The sequence below is a fragment of the Vanessa cardui genome, chromosome 4 (assembly GCF_905220365.1).
Source record: "Vanessa cardui chromosome 4, ilVanCard2.1, whole genome shotgun sequence".
Classification (NCBI taxonomy): domain Eukaryota; kingdom Metazoa; phylum Arthropoda; class Insecta; order Lepidoptera; family Nymphalidae; genus Vanessa; species Vanessa cardui.
In genome coordinates this window covers 14,203,236-14,222,471 of record NC_061126.1, presented here as the reverse complement: position 1 = coordinate 14,222,471, position 19,236 = coordinate 14,203,236, and the positions used below count along the sequence as shown (strand labels likewise).

The following is a 19,236-nucleotide window of genomic DNA, read 5'->3' as shown; positions in this document are numbered from 1 at the left end:
TAGCATTCATTGCACACATCGAAGCAATCCATTATGAACCGTTTTTACAAAACAGTATGTATCATTTTTGAATGTGTGTGTGCAGCTATTACTTCAGCTATTGCGTTTAGTAATGTGACGGGAGCGGGACGTATACTCGAATGGCGATCGGTGGTAAATTTGTAATTTATGCTCAGTTGGATAAATTTAAATAGCAGATTTTTTTAAACATTTCATAAAATAAAGTTCTAGGTGATTTTTATCGAAAAACATTAAATGAACTAGTGTAAAATCTGTAATACCTCGTAAGCTTCTCTGAAGAAGCCATGAACATTACATTATTTGTGTAAAAGTGCAGTGATTGAGTAAACTCGGATTTTTCATGATTAGTACAGTATAGCATTGTGATTATTGGATACTTTTGATATGTTATTAAGTGACTGTTCCGCCGAAATGTTCTGTGTTTTTACTTATCATAACCTCAATCCAGAGGCTTTGTGAATACGTCGAACTATATCGCATCGCCGAGTGCGGGGCTTCGCTAACAACTTTAATTTACCTGTTATATATGATTCAACGCGAGTATCCAATGAACAACGGGTTTAGTACAGGAGAAGAAGATTCTAGAGGTAATTCAGACCAAATATGTTGCCTTGTGGATGACAGCGACCGATGTAGGCGACCTGCTGGCAACGCATCGTACAGCAAGCGCATACAGAAAACAGTCGTTCAAAGAAGACTCAAACTGAACATAGATCCTCAGGTATGTTTAAGAGCGTTATTCCTATTATTATCCATTTATATTTCTTTCATAAGCTTATGTCCAAGATATGCTTTAAAAAAACGAAAGTGTAAACAAGTGCAAATTGAAATTAATATTCATTTTTTTAGGCAAGGCACACATACATCTGTGATTATCACAAGACAATGATACAATGTGCAAGAACAAAGCAAAGGAGGCCTAAAGACTCAGAAGATGACAGTCATGAGGCAGAAATGGACTCCCCTGAAGTAGATTGGGTCCAATTACAAGTAAACACTTTGAAGAGATATAAGAAACACTACAAAGTGCCGACAAAACCAGGTTTTAATAAAAATCAGTTAGCTGAAGTAAGTAACATGATGACATCTAATTATAACTAAACCTGTTTCAACATGTTCCATATTTAAAATTTATTTTTTTATTTCAGGCTATCCAGAAACACTTTAAATCCTTGCCAGTAAATGAAAAGGAAATTGTTACATATTTTATTTATATGGTGAAAACAAATGGCAATAAGCTAGACCAGAAAAATGGTATGAACTCAGACTCAGTGTAGTGATATGTGATTTTAATTTATAATGTGTAGTTTTAAATTTAGTAATAGAATATAGATCCATGATTTCTCTTAGATTTACAATCAACATTGAAAAGATTGTCATCTGAATATTGCATAGATTTAATAATGAATTAAAATAATAATAATTAACATATATTGTAGAAATAAACAGATAGCTAAGTCAATAACTACAAGATTTTTTTTTAAACTAAAACTTCATTAATGTATTTTGTTCCAATATACAATTGATTATAATTCCAATTTTAAAAAAGGAAGATACTGTAAGAATGTTTATTTAAAGATGGCAATCCCAACAACATATGAAATTGTAACTTTATATTTATCGTATATATATTTCTGTCACAATCAAAACTTAATTTATTTAGGAGATTAATTATACAAATCAGAAAAATACATAGCCAGTGAGGCTAACTTTAAATTTGTATATACCACTAATTCTCCTAATTTCCACATAGAAGGTGCAAATTATTATAATGAAATAGAACAACGCATTGAATTTGTAATGAAGTATGCTTATCTTTTAAAAATTGCTGTTCTAGAAAATTCTCTATTGAAATATATAATTACATAAATATTTTTCCTTTCCTGCTGCATACGAAACATTTATAATAATTGTTTTGTATCATATATGTATAATTAAGATAATTTTATCAAGAATCCACTATTTATTTTCATCTAGATAGGCAATATTTTTGTATTCTTTAACATTATTAATTATCAAATGTTATGATTGTTAATTGACAAGGGAGATGCAATGCTAATAATGCAAATAACTGTTAAGAGATTTTATTAGCAGTAAAATGTAACTTTTATTACATTTTATTTGACAAACTTGTGTCTGATTTTAGTCTTCTTCTTCTGATTCCGATGATATTTCTATCCAGGTCGAAGCACCCTTCTTTGCCTTTAATTCTGCCGTCTGTGGTAGTGATGGTACGACTGAAAAATATTATAAATATGTACATAATGTTTAAAATATGTATTAATTAATAAATTATTATTTTTAGTGACAACTTATTGAATTTAAATGTCTATTTGACTCATTTTTGATTAAAAACACAGTTATATCAAATATTTGATACTGTAGTAGTCATTATTTAGATGATCAGATGATCTAATGTGACATCTGATGGTAAATGATTACTTTTGATAATAGACATCAGCCCTGGTAGCCATTTCTACACCATTAATGTCTATAAAAACACCAGCCCACTTGCCATTTGAAGAAAAATTGTAATTTACAAAAAATATGGTTTGATTTGATTTTAATATAATAATAATTATGTGCAATATTATTTTATTTACGCAATTATTATTTTATATAAAAAAATACCAGACTCAAATTAAATTACCTTCCATCTAATCATAGTTTTTTGTACATTATAATACTTGATAAATAAATAAAATAATTTAATGAAATTTAAAATGCTTTAACTTCATTACATAGTATAAAACACAGGCACTGTCTGTCTCTAAGTATGCTTAGACCTTTAAAATTACACAAGGGATTTTGATGTGGATTTTTTTAATAGATTCTAGAGGAAGGTTTTTATATATAATATATGGACATACATTACATTGCAAACTATGTATTGTCTAATGATTGAAAAACTGTGAATGTTGTAAGATATTTTTAAGCACATTTAGTATCAGCATTGCACCCGTGCGAAGTCGGGCGGGTCGCTTGTGTTATATAAAAGGGCATTACCGTCGTATTTGCTGGGCTCCATGCTTATGTCAACATCCATACTGTCTGCTGTTTCGTTTTGCAATGTCTGTTCTTTAACGTCAAAGTTCTTAAGGCAAATGCTAAGATCTTTTCTGCTCAATGATTGCAAGTGATCACTTGTTATGATGTCGCCAAAGTTGATTTTAGCCCTCTTCTGTCTAAAAAGAATTTGGTTATAAAATACTTTAATAATATTCATAAAAAAAAAATCAAAATAAACTTTATTCAAGGCTTTTCAAACACTTGAATTGTCATTTTACAATTAAGCGAAGCTACCTAAGAACCGTCAAAAAAGTTAGTAGTTACTCTTTTTCAATATTCAAAAATACAAAGTCAAGTTAGTTAAATACAATTATTTAAATTAATTGATCCTGCTTGGAAGTCAATAGGTATTAACTCCACGCTTTTTTATCATCTATAAAATCTTGTATCGCATAATATGTTACCTTTATACCTTTTTTACTAATGTATTTTTTATAAACTATATTACGACAAAGTTAAAAATGTCTGCGGAATTCATATAATTTATTAGTTACCTTAACAAGCTAAGTGGACATGGTAAGAGTATCTTACTGATTGTGAGAAACAATTGCAACAAATGCCATTATCAAATAAAGTTACTGGTTTATTAATAATAAAGTTAAACATATAAAAGTGTCTATTGGTGAAATCCAAATCCAAAAGTTGCTTATGATTACTCTTTATAAATTCTTTTACAATTTTGTCGTGAATGCTACAATTATGAATAGTGTTGTCACTATCTCCAGACTTTGTCTAAAAGTATTTTCAGTATTTGTTATTAAAATGAATATATATTAATAATTCATTATAGATTAAATGTCCCAATTAGATCCACTAATGACTGAACTCGAAATTAAATGATGTGATGATATAAAATCACTAATGTGTATTATGTATATGTAGCAGCCAACTGGTTAAATTTGTCATTCAATAAAATGTCTAGCAACTTTACAGCCAAGTGAACTGAATGACATCAGCAAATTCATCTACTGTGCATAGATTAGAGGCATTTGGTCTGGACTCTGCTTTGTAGTTTTGTAATTATTAAAAAAAAACCGACTGATAACTCTGTAATCCTATTTGGTATTCACCAAAAAACCTTCAAAATTCTTGACAAACTTATTTTCAGCAGTGTCCCTATTCTATGAATAGAAGATGAAATGGCTCATGACCTTTCAGCTGGAGGTTGAACAATGCTGTTCAGTAAATTTCAATGACTGGCAAATTTAACCAGACAGCAATATAATGTATAGTATGATACAAATTAGATGTAGCATCGGAAAATGCAATGGAATGAAAATAAAACCGATTACTGCCGATTTACACAACCAATAGAAATAGCTCCCTTTCGCGCCATTCGACGCTATTCGTCGCTATTCGTCGCTATAGATTCTCGCGTCAGAGAAAGCAAGGGCATGCAAATCGACGTGTCAAATTGACGAATATATTAAGTCATATGATATAACAAGTTATTACGTTTGTACAAAGACCATATTCGCATGAGAAATAATTATTGATAATTTGAGATAGCATACTCAATTCGGATGTGATCGGTTTCACGAATTTTGCCGATGCGACATCTAAGTTGTGTCGTACTATACATACTATACATATATTAGTAATTTCAATAGTTGGTAGCCGAAAGTAACTCATTAGATTCCATATATGGTTGGACAGTTATTTAGCCTTATTAGTCAGTGATATCAACTAAGGCAAGTGACCTACATGAATGAGACCTTAATTAAACACATTACATAAAAACATTTGATAACTGTTAATTGTGGATTTTGTATACTCAAAGCAAATTATTGTTTTCGATTTATACATGTGTGTGATATAATAGGCTATTTGACTGGTTTTTAAAATCCATTTTATATTATTAAGTAGAGGTTAAGGAACCCAGCAAAAGTTGATTTTTTTATTTCTAGTACATATTTACCGATAAATATCATATTAAAAATTCCATATTTAAATAACGCGCGAAAACGCTACTCTGACAATATGGCTCTGCAAAGGGGTCGGTGACGTCACTTTGCTGTAATTTAATCTGTGGTACATATAGTAGAAAAGCAAGGTTTACAAGAAAGTGACTTCATTATAAGCCCCGGCCAATCAGGAGTGTTTTGTGTCATGTGACAAACGTTTGAAAAAATGCATTTTTATTTATTGATTTTTGAATAAATTAAGTATTATTTTCAAGGTTCGTTAGTAAATAACCATTTTTAAACTCATAATATACAGTGATTACAATAATTCACAATTTATTTTTCGCATTGTCAAATAGCCTATTACATTCAAATATTAATAAGGCTATAGGACTGTATTATTATTGAGGGTATGGATATATTTAATTACTTTTATAAAATCTCTGTCTGTTTAAAATTTTTTAAATGGAAACATTTAATATCTTGATGATTAATAGAAGCTGGAGGCTCTAGAGCATCAAAGAAGTGAGTTTATGTGCCCTATAATGATTTCTTTACAAATAAATTTAAATATTTTAAATTTGACTAATAGTTTTTATATTATATACTGACCACTTAGAAATGAGACCAAAGGCTTATAAAAAAATAACACTGCATTGCTTCATGTTTAATTATATTATATCATTAGTTTTCTTAAACAGCAGAATAAGTATGAGTCAGTATCATATTATATTGCAATGCAATTGTTTCTGTGCATTATCTTAAAGTCCAAAGTGAAAATTTGTGGTGGTCTCTACAGTATACACTTTAAAAGGGTCTGACTAAAAGTATATTGCCAAAATATTATATACATACTGGGTAAGTCAATACTGACACCATAGGACAGTAATTTACACATATTTATTTATTAGGGCACTATTTTTTATAATTAGGACACTAATTTAAATAATTATTAAATTATAAGCTACTGGTAGTCACTCCAATTTAAGGGTGTTGGTTGTCATTTGCTAGGTAAAAGAATTAGCATATGTCCTTTCTTGAAATTCAAGATTTTTTCATACCAAATTTCATCAAATTTTTTTCATTGATTTGGTTGTGAAAGACTGACAGACAGACAGTTACTTTCACATTTATAATATTAATATAGATTAAAATTACTTATTCCTTACCTTAAGTTATCATCATCTATAATTGCCTTCTTAATCAAATCAACGATACTCTTACACTTATCTGCAGCACTGAGTGTAGCTCTATGCACAATATTTGTATTATATATTGCAGCTCCACTGAGGTTTAATAAACAAAGTTCTTTATATTGATTCATGCCAACCACAAGTAGTCCTCCATTTATATTTCCCTCCTCTGAATTACTTGTACACACAGATTCTTCTATGAAACTTGGGTCTGATATGAGAATGCTGAAATTTAACCAAAAAGTCATAAATAAATTTACATATATAGAAAAGTATTAACTCTTTGTGAATCTGGGGTAAATCTAATGTCTTTTCGATTATCTTTAAAACATAGTATAAAGACGAAACAACTGTTTACACTTTTTAAATTTAAAATTACTCATTAAGAATAAATACTTACTTATTACTGAATATAGCAAAAGTTGAACACACTGGGTAATGATATAACACAGTCGGTATTGGATCCTTTTCTGCTAATGTGTGAATTATGACCTTTTCCCCACTTCTGGTTACATCTGGACGTTTGAAGTGAGCTAATGAAGCTAATGTAGCTATACTGGCACATTCTATGAGGTTCCCGTCGTGATTTAAAACTTTTATATCAACTCTTAATGACCAAACCTATAAATTTTATGTTTCTTTTATTTATATATATTATGCTTTTGATGGAAAGAAAGAGGTTGCTTGTGGCAGGGTTTTATGTAAGTCTGTCGTGGTAGGTACCACACAGTTATCAAATATTCTACTTAGTATTATTAGTGTTCCAGTACTTAGTGTTCATGTTTGAGCAGATAGCTTAGTTCCCATGGCAAATGTCTTGCTGAATCAATGTATAGTGGCAATGGTGACATAATACCATCAGACAGCACAATTACCAGTCTGCCAAGCAAAAACATTTAAAAAAAGAAAACATAATAGTAAGTATATAACTTTAAAATCAAAATTTAAGCAGTAAAACAAGTTTTATTCTATGTATTATATGGTTAAATTTAATTTACCTTCTCTTCAACAACTATACATAGTGATTCAAGATCAATACATTTTGAATCTTTATAGCATTTTTCTAATAATCTGTTGAGATAAACTGTGAGGTCTGTTTGACGATTGGCTTCAAACTGCGGCGCTGCCATCGGGCTAATTTCAACATTTATATATAAAATACCTTCATTTGGTCTTATTTGTTTTGGTTGAACAACTTCACATGATACTTGTGCTAATATTCTGTAAAATGACAATAAATACTCGTTAAATAATTTATGGATAACAGGAGTTACTTATGGTGAAGTATGTTTCTACACAAGAGTTTTCATATTATTTTATTTTACAATAACAAAAAACTATTTACTTGGTTTCTCCCAGTGAGACGATACAGCTACCATATCCAGAACCAAATGTTATACTCAGTTTCCGACTGTCATTGTAGTTTCTGCCGTCTAATCGCTAAAAAATTAAAATATGAGCAAGTGTTTGATGAAATAATATAATAATATGGTGAATTTTCGCGCCTTACATGTCCCTCTGATATAATCTTTTGTATAAAACTTTTTTCACAATTTGATAAAAATACTTCCTTCATTTTATAACACTTATTAATTATTAAAATAAGTTATTGTTTTATAAAAGCGCAACTTTAAGGTTATAAATAATAGATATTTAAAACTTGGGTTTTGACGTTTACGTTTAGAAAGAAGTCAAAACATCAGTTGCAGGGAATAGGAATGGCGAATTATATTCGATTCAATTCAAAATTTTAATCGAATATTTTTTTTATAAAACTTTAAATGAATCAATACAATACAATAACATCAAAATAATACGCAAAATATTGTTTTGACGTATTTTGTTTTTTATCAAATATTTATTTATACCGATATTCTTTTTTTGAGAATAGACTTGTTTTTAAAATCCATTTTATATTATTTAGTAGAAGTTAAGGAACCCAGTAAAAGTTGTGTTTTTTATTTCTAGTTCAGATTTGCCGAAAAATATTATATTAAAAATTCCATATTTAAATAGCGCGCAAAAACGCTACTCGGACAATATGGCGCTGCAATGGGGTGGGTCTGTATAGTAGAAAAGCAAAATTTACAAGAAAGTGACTTCATCATAAGCCCGGCTAATCAGGAGAGATTTTATCACGTGACAAACGTTTGAAAAAATGCATTTTTATTTATGGATTTTGAATAAATTAAGTGTTATTTTCCACTTTCGTTAGTAAATAACCCTTTTTAAACTCATAATATACACTGATTACAATAATTCACTATTTATTTTTCGCATTATCAAATAAATAGCCTATTATATTATATATAGTATGACAGTACTGAAAAAATTTTTTTTAATGTGATAGATGGCAAACGATCAGGAGGCTCAGCTGATGGAAAGTGACTACCACGTTGCCGGCCTTTAAGGAAGGAGTACGCTCTTTTCTTAAAGGTCGTATCGGTTCGGAAAAACCGCCGGCGAAAGATGTTTCCACAAAGTGGTTGTGCTAGGCAGAAAATGTCTTAGAAATCGCGCTGTTGTGGATTTTCGATGTCCGAAAAAATAAACGCCCATGGAACAGTCGTTTAAGTATCGAACATAAATTAGAGAAATCTGAATATCTAAGTTTTATATGATAATACGAAAAAATATATTTGAATGCGAACGTAGCACGGTCCTGGTAGATTGACGTGACGTTGAGTTTGTTGCAGTTTCATGCGTGAGATTGAATTATAATTTTCCATTCTATTAATTCAACAATCGTCGCTAGATTGCTATAATAATCAAAACAGCCAAACTCAGGTCAGGCATAATAGAAAAGTAAGCATCTCGATTTTGGGTTGTTTGTTAGAAAATAATGACATAAACTCCTGATTATTTACCTGAGCTACATATAAATAGTAATAAACTCTTGAAGTAAGTTCTTTAAGTAAACTTGTAATCACAAAACTACGTGTAAAACTAGAATTGTCTGACGTAGGATGGAAGTATAATTAAGAAGTGCCTGTCCATAGCCGGTAACTCCTATGCGAAAAAAATACTATAAAATAAAATTCGATATAATTTTCAACCGCAGAAACCAAATACAGCCTGAAAAGCCCTAGTGTTTCGTAAATAAATTGAATGAAAAGTTTGAAACAAAGAGAGAGAACTTCCGAGTAATTTTAAATTTATATTATTCCAATATTTTAAAAACAACAGTGCTTATAGTCGACTACAGATCTATTCGATGACAAAGACGTTGTTATTTTATCGATGTCTCAATAATAATAATTTAACGTGAGTGCCTTAGTAAGGAAAATAGTTCTGTAACTACAGATTTTAAAATTCTTATGCAATAACTTTACCTTACATATTACACGTTTTGTAAATAACCGATGTGAGTTGGTACTTACACCAAGTGGATCTCATTATTCTTCTCATTATGCATCTTTTTATGGATTCATCATCAGTTAAATTATTTTTAGAAGCAGGGCCCATGATTAAAACGCCTTGAAACGTCTAGGCGAGGCAAGGGAGATCCCCTCCCCGTAGGTACTTAGGTCATTTTTATAAAAGCTAGGTTTAGCTTAAAGATTTAGCCTAATCATACTATTGTACGCCCATTGAAAAATAGAAACCTCTTTATAACAAAACAAAGAAAGTTCTCCTTACGACGTGCCGATTAAGGCTCATTTATGTACTCGTAAGAATCGTCCTGAGGTCTGGGTTGATGAATAAATATATATAATAAGTGATGTAGATATGGTTATATTATTATAATATAAATTTTGGTAGAGGAGTCACAACTGATTTTGTTAGTTTCAATACTAGGCATAATCAATAAAAATAACAAACCATTAGCCATGTCGTATAACATATTTTTTATTTGTCGAGGTAATGAGGCCGTATTGGAAAATATTTATTTTATAGACCACAAAGCATTAGTTACACGCCAGTGACAACAATTTACATAACATGTACCTGCCGCCCTTACCTAATAAAGGATTATTATTGATGTTTTCGATATCACATTATGGATGTTCCTTCGTATTATTAATCTAGGTATGTTTAATATTTTTTACAGCTTAAAATTACATTGGCTCTAATACTTATATGAATGAGGGTAATTTGATTATTCTATTATTATATTCAGCTTATATATTATTATAGTGAGAACTATTTATTTTAATGTCATAAAAATAATACAGATAAAAATAATTTTATATTGTTAATCGGAGATAATTGTTTAAATCATGTTGTCATGCAAAATATTATATGTGATTTCAGAAGCTAACATAAAATAGAATACTATAATAAAATCGTAAATAAAAAAATTAAAAAATGTCATTTGATATCAATATAATACTTACGTGTTTTATAATATTTGTTGTCTAAGGCGCATCCTCGTAGCGGCGGCTATGTAGCGACCCAATTGGCATACGGTCACCATGACGCAGTATTTCAATTTCGACCGTCCAATGGCAACCATCAGCAACATGCAATGGCTGGGGTAGAACTAATTCTAGCCACAATATGTAATGCAAGCTTTTGCAATGATGTCTTCGACAATCCACTGACTGGTATGAAATTTAAAAAAATATACACAAGCTCCCTATTATATATGTAATAATAATGTCTAACAATAATTTTAGCCACATATATACCACCTGGGAAAAGTGAACTGCAGAATTTAAAAAATGAAATAAACGGAAAACATCTGCGTATAGCTACGTATAATGTAAGTTTGAGTATTAATCTCGTATTCATGTGAATGTTGCGATATCTTTGATTGTACGTTAAGGATCGGGATACAAATATGACAAAAAACTATGGACGTTTAATTATTTTCTTCGTGGCTTTTCCTAAAAACGTAATTTATTAGAATTATATTAAAAAAATATGAAAATTAGCTCTAGGCTCAAGCTGATTCAGCCTGCTTCTGGTTTTAATTATTAAAAAATCTAAATTGTCTCCAGAATTACCCGTTGAGTTTTACAAGAAAAAGTGAAAATGGTACTATTATTGGCAAAGGTGTGGCTTTTTTTCTTATAAACACCTTGTGTGAAAAGTTTAATTTTACCTACGAAATTGTTTTGCCCGAAAGGAATATAGAGCTTGGAGGTCGGAAGCCCGAAGATTCTGTAATTGGTCTGGTCAATAGCAGCGTACGTAGAAATATTTTGTACATACTTTTATCTTATACATTATTTTATTTTAGTTTTTTAATATATTAATATTACACTGTTTTTATTTATTATGTTTATATCTGCTTTGCTCTACCTTAAGGTTGCCTGGAAGAAATCGCTGTGTAAGCGATAAGGCCGCCTCTTGTACATCTTTCCTAACCGTGTCTATATGATTTATTTACTGGTGTACAATAAAGAGTATTTTGATGTGATCTTATATAATGTTTTTCCCTACATCATATTATAAATTTTAGTTAACATACTTATATTTATATTATTTATAATTGTATGAATACTTTAAATAAGCGACAATTTATAAATAGAAAGTGGACCTGGCTGCAGCGTTCATACCTACATTCTTAAAATATGGAAAGCTGGTGTCATTCTCCAAGGAACTGGATGAAGGCGTTTGGCTAATGATGCTGAAGCGGCCCAAGGAATCCGCAGCCGGATCTGGACTCTTAGCCCCTTTTGCAACCTATGTTTGGTATATATAACTATTTATTATTCCTATCCTTATCATAATCTTTCATAATCGAATTATATTTATGAAGTATTAACAATACAATACATAAGTATTTGCAGACCCGTTTCAATACAGGGTGCAACGCTTTGCTAATTGTCCAATCATCGATCATCGGCGTGCCACCCCTTTAGTCACCTACCAAGTTATATTAATTTTGTCTGTATGATTTTTATACTTTTCCAATCACTGATCCTGTAAATCTAATCTTCGAATGACTCGCTACCAGCTTGAAACGGTTTTGTGGCTTATTAAATCTTCTCTAATTGCTAAGCTGTTTTGGCGAGAGGAGATCTTCAAAAAAAACTGGTTAAATCTGGACACTGGTTTAAACCGGGTTGCATAATTGTCAAGTACATCAAACAGTTTTTAATTTGGACAAATTATTATAAGGTTTTTCATTTTCATACCATTTATTCGAGGCTTGTTTATCTATGTTTCATAGGTATTTGATTCTGGCCGCAGTACTCTGTTATGGACCATGTATCACAATTTTAACGTGGATTCGTTCTAAACTAATCAAAGATGATGAACATCCCATCGCTCTCAGTCCAAGTGTGTGGTTTGTCTACGGTGCTTTCATTAAACAGGGAACTACTTTAGCTCCTGATGCAAGTAAGTTACATATAATATGTAAGGTAACTCCTTTTATATCCACATTACATGAGGTATTCTCCTTTATAGGTAATGCATTTAGTTTTAAGCTTTATGTTGTTATTGTTACTAATATTGTGTTAATGTATTTACTCCTGGAGGATCTTAATAAATAAATAAATAAGTAACCCTCCGTGGTTGGACTTTGGGTAGGTACTGCTCATTCATTATATATTCCATCAAGATGCAATAGTGTGTATATTTGTGTTCTGGTATAATGGCTGAATGAACCAAGGGACAATATCTTAGTTCCATATCATGGTTGGTGGGGTATTTAATTGGCAATGTGAGGAAATATTTACAATATCTAAGAGGCACTTTTCATCAAATGTCCCATTTATCTTTCCGCATATTATTATTTAAAACAAAGGGAATATTATAATACAATTGGAAGTGACATTATGATTTGGGTGGAGCGTTGATATGGACTAGCGATTTGGCAATGTATGTCAGAAAATTAGTTTTATTATACAAATGTTCGAATTTACTTATGTTTCAATTGCAGTTAATTACGCTGTTATGTTAAATTTCAGTAACAAATGTTTTGTTAACTTTATTTAATATTGATTCAAAGTATTCCGTTCTGCGTTATAATTATTCATTGACGGCGATATAAATCATAAAAGATAAGATCCTTTAAATATATTAATACTATTTTTTTAAACCATTAATATTGGAATGTTTGGCCTTAAATCACAGTCAATTCCAACATTACGTCCGATGGTATCTCCACTAATGGTGGAAGTCATTTGTCACTCTCTAGTCACACCCCTCTGATATGGACATTCCCTCACTAATCACAATAATTTTTAACATGAAAATGATTTTATACACTAACTGTGACTTTATTTTTGTTAAAATAAAGCAATTTTATTTTAATGTTTTCGAATAAAGTTTATGTTTCAATATTCAATAATTAGATAAATAGACAAGAATCGAAGGACAAATATATTATCTATCATAAAGTAAAGTATATTAACAGCCTGTAAATTTCCCACTGCTGAAATAAGGCTACCTCATCCATTAAGGAAAGGGTTTGGAACACCACGCTGTTCCAATGCGGATGTGGCAGAATTTCGATGAAATTAGATACATGCAGGTTTCCTCACGATGTTTTTCTTCACCGCCGAGCACGAGATGAATTATAAACACAAATTAAGCACATATATATAGTGGTGCTCACCTGTGTTTGAACCCGTAATCATGAAATATCACGTAACAATAATTAAGGGTACTTTTTTAGATACAACCCGAGTCCTTTTCGCAACATGGTGGTTGTTCGTAATATTGCTATCTGCATTTTACACAGCTAATCTGACTGCTTTCCTAACCTTATCTAAATTCACGTTGGATATTGAAAATCCCGAAGATTTATATAAGAAGAATTATCGCTGGGTTGCAGCCGAAGGCGGAGCTGTATTTAATACCATTAGAAATGTGAGCCACATATTAAAACTTATTAATGAATACATCTTTGTTAGTTTTTATATCTTTAACTGAAGTCCAATTGTTTTGTAGTTAGCTTAGCAATAATATCCAAGAATTTATTAAACATATTAATTTGTTTTGAATTTTAGCCGGAAGAAAATCTTTACTATTTAAACAGGATGTTAGTCAATGGACGAGCTCAGTTTCGGTCTGTGGGTAGAAACGAGGACTTCTTACCTATGGTCACTGGAGGGGCAGTCCTGGTGAAAGAACAAACAGCCATCGACAATCTCATGTACGACGACTATTTAAAGAAAACAAGGGAGGGTGTCGCGGAATCAGACAGATGCACTTATGTTATTGCCCCTCATGCCTTCATGAGGCAACAGAGAGCTTTCGCCTATCCCAGGAACAGCACATTAAGGCCGTTATTTGACACTGTGTAAGTGAATTAAGAAATATAATCATTTCAATATGTTTTAAATATAACAAATACAAATAATGTACCGTTCATATATTAACATCTCAATATATACAAACAAAAAATCTTTTATGCTTTATACTAGCGACCCGCCCTGCTTGGTAGCTGCTTGATATGTATCGTTATATTATGATTAAATTACATAAAATCAGTATTAATTGTAGCCTATGTGTCATTCTGATGTATAACCTATGTTACTGTAAAATTTCATCCAAATTCGACCTTAGTTTTTTCGTGTAAGACTAACAAACATACATCCATTCTCCTCCCAAACTCTCGCATTCATCATATTAGTCAGGTAAACTGTAGAAAAACAAATTACTACATAATTATGAATTTTTGATCATGATTTTTTTTATTATTAGTTGTTCTTAATTGTAGGCTCTCAAGCTTGATCCAGTCTGGAATAGTAACGTTTCTACAGCACAAAGACCTGCCAAGCACGAAAATTTGCCCGCTCGATTTGCAGTCCAAAGACCGTCAGCTACGAAACAGCGACCTTTTGATGACATACCTGATCATGGTCGCCGGACTGGCGGCCGCTATTGCAATTTTTATTGGCGAGGTCAGTATCACTAAAAACAATAATAAAAATTATTTCTTCTATCGGATTAAAATTTATCAATCAACAAATAAAACTTTTTTTTTAAAATAGACAATGTAGCGGCCGTATGCTTAAATACATGGTATTAAAATAATTATACGTTATTTAAATAGTACATGTAGTACTGAAACGTGATTCAAGATTAAATAAAACAATAACAACAACACAACTGGGTCAGAATGTACTTTAATTTTAAACGGTTTTACTCGTAAAGAATCTTATAAACGAACTGTTTCCTACTAAATACTTACATTAATTAAATAGGATTTGAGAGCCGAGATGGCCCAGTGGCTAGAACGCGTGCATCTTAAACGATGACTGCAAGTTCAAAGCCAGGCAAGCACCACTGAATATTCATGTGCTTAATTTCTGTTTATAATTCATCTCGTGCTCGGCGCTGAAAGAAAACATCGTGCCAATCTGCCACATGTGTCCACCAACTGGCATTGGAACAGCGTGATGGAATATGTTCCACCTTCTCCTCAAAGGGAGAGGAGACGTTAGCATAGCAGTGGGTAATTTACAGGCTGTTGTTGTTGCGCGCGCATCTTAACCGATGATTGCGGGTTCAAACCCAGGCAAGCACCGCTGATTCATGTGCTTAATTTGTCTTTATAATTCATTTCATGCTCAGCGGCGAAGGAAAACATCGTGAGTAAACCTGCATGTGACTAATTTCATAGAAATTCTGCCACATGTGTATTCCACCAACTCGCATTGGAATAGCGTGGTGAAATATGTTCCAAAACCTCCTCAAAGGGAGAGGAGGAGTTAGCATAGCAGTGGGAAATTTACAGGCTGTTGTTGTTGTTGTAAATATCTACTTCTATCGACAAAAATCTTTAACCTTGATAGTGTCATCTTCATAATTAATGTAACTTAAAATAATTTTAGATATTCTTCAAACGCTGGATCATCAAGAAAAATAATAAAGGCGATAATCCAAAACGGACAAAGAAGCGAAGAACAAAGGGTTTCTCGTTGCGGAACTACGACGACACACGCCCTCCGCCCTACGACTCGCTCTTCGGAAAATCCAAATACAGCTTCCACAGCGATTCGGAAAAAAGAATCATAAACGGCAGAGAGTACTACGTCGTTCACACTCCCAACGGGGACACCCGATTGATCCCTCTCAGAACACCGTCAGCTTTCCTTTACCGATGAAATGTTATATTTATCTTATTAAAATTTCAATGTGGGAAACATGTATTTTTTTCTCATTCTACAAATATAGCGCATTCTCACGTTCTGTTTTACTAAAACCTTAAGTTTAACAAGCGTCCAGGCAGTTTGACGATATCACGACCCGAACTGATTTTCTTTTCTTATGGTATGGCTCAACTGATGTAAAGCGAACTTACTTGGTGGTAGGCCTTTGTGCAAGCCCGTCTGGGTAGGTACCACCCACTCATCAGTTATTCTACCGCCAAATAACAGTATTCAGTATTGTTGTGTTCCGGTTTGAAGGGTGAGTGAGCCAGTGTAACTACAGGCACCAGAGATATAACATCTTAGTTCCCAGGGTTGGTGACACATTGTCGATTTAAGGAATAGTAAATAATAATTCTTACAGCGTCATTGTCTCTGGGTGATGGTGACCACTTAAGATCAGGTGGCCCATTTGTTCGTCCGACAACCTATACAATAAAAAAAAAGAAGAATAATGGGGTGTCTTGTCAAAATTAGCTATTGCGGTCAGCGTGCGTTGGATGCGATTGTTGCTTCTACATTTCTACATAATACACAAAATATCACCCGCGTTGGGATCTCTCGTCAAGTGTTAGGTAAAAAAAGGATGGTTTTTGCTTATAAAGCTTATGAAGTATCATAACGAATATCATCAAATTCGAATTATTGGATATATATTTGAAATAAAACAAAAAAATAATTTTATTATATATTTTTATTAACTGTGAAAACACTTTCACGTTGCACTAACATTCAAGCCAAGATCAACGTCTCATCATATTATCTTAATATTTTATTATAAATAACGCATCTTATTCACCTGTTTAATGATCGTTTAACATTTTGGCAGAGAGGAGTGCAAGTTTATGATTTCTTTTCTGTACCTCTGATGTGTATGTAAAAGTTAATGATTGTCAGTCAAGTAGTTAATAACAAACAAACTCACGCATTTATAATAGTAGTTTAATCGCATTAGATATATAAAATCGCATATAAATATTTTCCTATAGTCTATTCCAATCAAAGAGGGAAAAAGGAAAACAAACCGTAATTCCTTGTATTTCACACAATACGCGATTTCCTAATAGTTGTGCTATATTGTACTACGACAATACTTGTCATTGATATATCTTTATTTGTAATAGAAAACCGTACCAACTATGTATATCCACTTTAATTTTGCTTTCAAAATTATGTTAACAGTTTGGTTGATTAACAAAAGGCATTTTCATAGACAATGTCATAGACTAATCAATCTTTCGACCAATGATATCGCGTCATTTCTTTTACCAATGTTTATTTGAATGTAATCCTCTTGTTGTTGGAATAGACTATAGATAAATTATGACATTAGCTAATGACAACAAATTGTGTCACTTAAATTATATTAAAATAGATGAATATGAAAATCATTAAACAGGTGAAAATAATACTTTAATTACATAAAGGCTGTGCCTCAATGTACAATAATTTACAATTTGTACATAAATACAAACGAAGGTACACTTTATATATTGAGCAATGACTGTTAGTCACGCAATTACAATAATTTATTGTAAATATTAATAAGTATTATAGTTATTTATTAATATGTAACATCTAATAATCTTAATAACTAAGACATTGCTTTTAAACTATATTTAGACAAATTGGATGGAAATTTTGTTAAGAAAATTTTTGTTTCCTTTTCTTTAATTTATGTCTAATGGAAAACAAGTCATTCCATTTATACAACTGAATGCAGAAATTTTTATTTATGTTCATCATTTTTTTAAGTCGAAAACGTAATACGAAACTTTATACTTAACAAAATTCTTATAAATAAAATGATTCTATTTTAATTTGATAAAAGTATAAAACATACATGTAATTCCTAAAAAGATTTTTTTTCACTTCATAATTCTTTCCATTTTTATTACAATGGTTGAACACACGTATTGTTGTGCAATTTATTAATAACAAAATAGAAACATTATCAAAACAAACAAATATAGTTAAAAAAAAATCTAGCGTATTATTTTAATAAGTAAACTAATTTTAAATTAATATTTTAAAAATAACTTCGAAAAACACATTTGCCAATATTTTATTTAAAAAAAATTGCGTTCTATGATATTGCTTTCGGATCAAGGAAAGAAGACACAACAGCCTCTATATTTGCATTTACGAGAAATAAGGCCAAACAACAATGATTTGGTATAACTTGTTTTAAAAATAATATTTATTTTAATAATGTAGATGACAGCCTCACTGTAAAAATAATTAAATCGAACGAACCACAAATAATCTTAAAACGTGTATAAGCTACTATGACGATAAAAATGCCCACTAAGAAAATTACAAGAGTTAAATAAAGGCTTTAAAAAAAAATTAACTGAAACAAATATAAAAAGGTCGCAAACGATGAAATCTTTCACATTTTCTAGCATTCACACGTGTAATACGACATACATATTACATTATCGATACGCATATAACACTTATATTAAACAATTTTAGGCAGCCACGATCAAGTTAGTGCTACATATTGAAAAAAAAAAAATCGTCGTCATGATTTGATTGCTATAATGCGTTCGAATTTTGAATCGTGTATAGCTGTCATTTATTTCCCGCGTTTGATTTTGTGAATATTGAAAACTTGAACAACGAATATTACAACAGTGCTGTTCTTGATAGTGGCTTGACTTCGAAAATGATATAATGTAAATGATATAATGTAAAAGTGCATTTATTTTTGTGATAATCTATAGCAAAATTACCCGCACATACCCCAAACTGATACGCTAAAACTATTCATCCATTGCTACTTATATCTAGGAATCTTCATCACAATTTTAAGTAAGAAAAAAGTAACGCTATATCACGGTGAGTTATTTTGTGAATAAACAAATATTATTTCCATATAAAAAATGCACACTATATTTGGTGTGATCGATATTCCTAAGGATTATAAATTTATAATACGAAGCTCGAAGACGCTTTAATTATACGCGTAGAGTTATTTTAAATAAATTA

The 19,236-nt window shown here is 31.1% G+C and overlaps 3 protein-coding genes across 3 annotated transcripts; 2 read left to right on the top strand and 1 right to left on the bottom strand.

Moving 5' to 3' along the window:
* The first annotated feature begins 80 nt into the window (after positions 1 to 80).
* LOC124544006 (histone deacetylase complex subunit SAP30 homolog) lies at positions 81 to 2,332 on the top strand. Its single transcript, XM_047122358.1, has 3 exons — positions 81 to 742; positions 871 to 1,089; positions 1,170 to 2,332. The coding sequence occupies exons 1-3, from the start codon at positions 548 to 550 to the stop codon at positions 1,296 to 1,298; spliced, it is 543 nt and encodes a 180-aa protein (XP_046978314.1). The 5' UTR covers positions 81 to 547; the 3' UTR covers positions 1,299 to 2,332.
* Positions 2,090 to 7,859, bottom strand: LOC124544005 (exosome complex component RRP45). The gene is made up of 7 exons (XM_047122357.1): positions 7,698 to 7,859; positions 7,533 to 7,627; positions 7,186 to 7,408; positions 6,588 to 6,808; positions 6,164 to 6,412; positions 3,028 to 3,206; positions 2,090 to 2,258 (listed from the first exon to the last, which is right to left on the bottom strand). The coding sequence occupies exons 1-7, from the start codon at positions 7,761 to 7,763 to the stop codon at positions 2,164 to 2,166; spliced, it is 1,128 nt and encodes a 375-aa protein (XP_046978313.1). The 5' UTR covers positions 7,764 to 7,859; the 3' UTR covers positions 2,090 to 2,163.
* Positions 7,860 to 10,554: 2,695 nt separating this feature from the next.
* Positions 10,555 to 16,240, top strand: LOC124544003 (glutamate receptor ionotropic, delta-2). Its single transcript, XM_047122353.1, has 9 exons — positions 10,555 to 10,734; positions 10,807 to 10,892; positions 11,131 to 11,319; positions 11,664 to 11,827; positions 12,309 to 12,478; positions 13,761 to 13,954; positions 14,095 to 14,387; positions 14,808 to 14,991; positions 15,925 to 16,240. Exons 1-9 carry the CDS (start codon positions 10,656 to 10,658, stop codon positions 16,195 to 16,197), a joined length of 1,632 nt encoding a protein of 543 aa, XP_046978309.1. The 5' UTR covers positions 10,555 to 10,655; the 3' UTR covers positions 16,198 to 16,240.
* Positions 16,241 to 19,236: the final 2,996 nt, after the last annotated feature.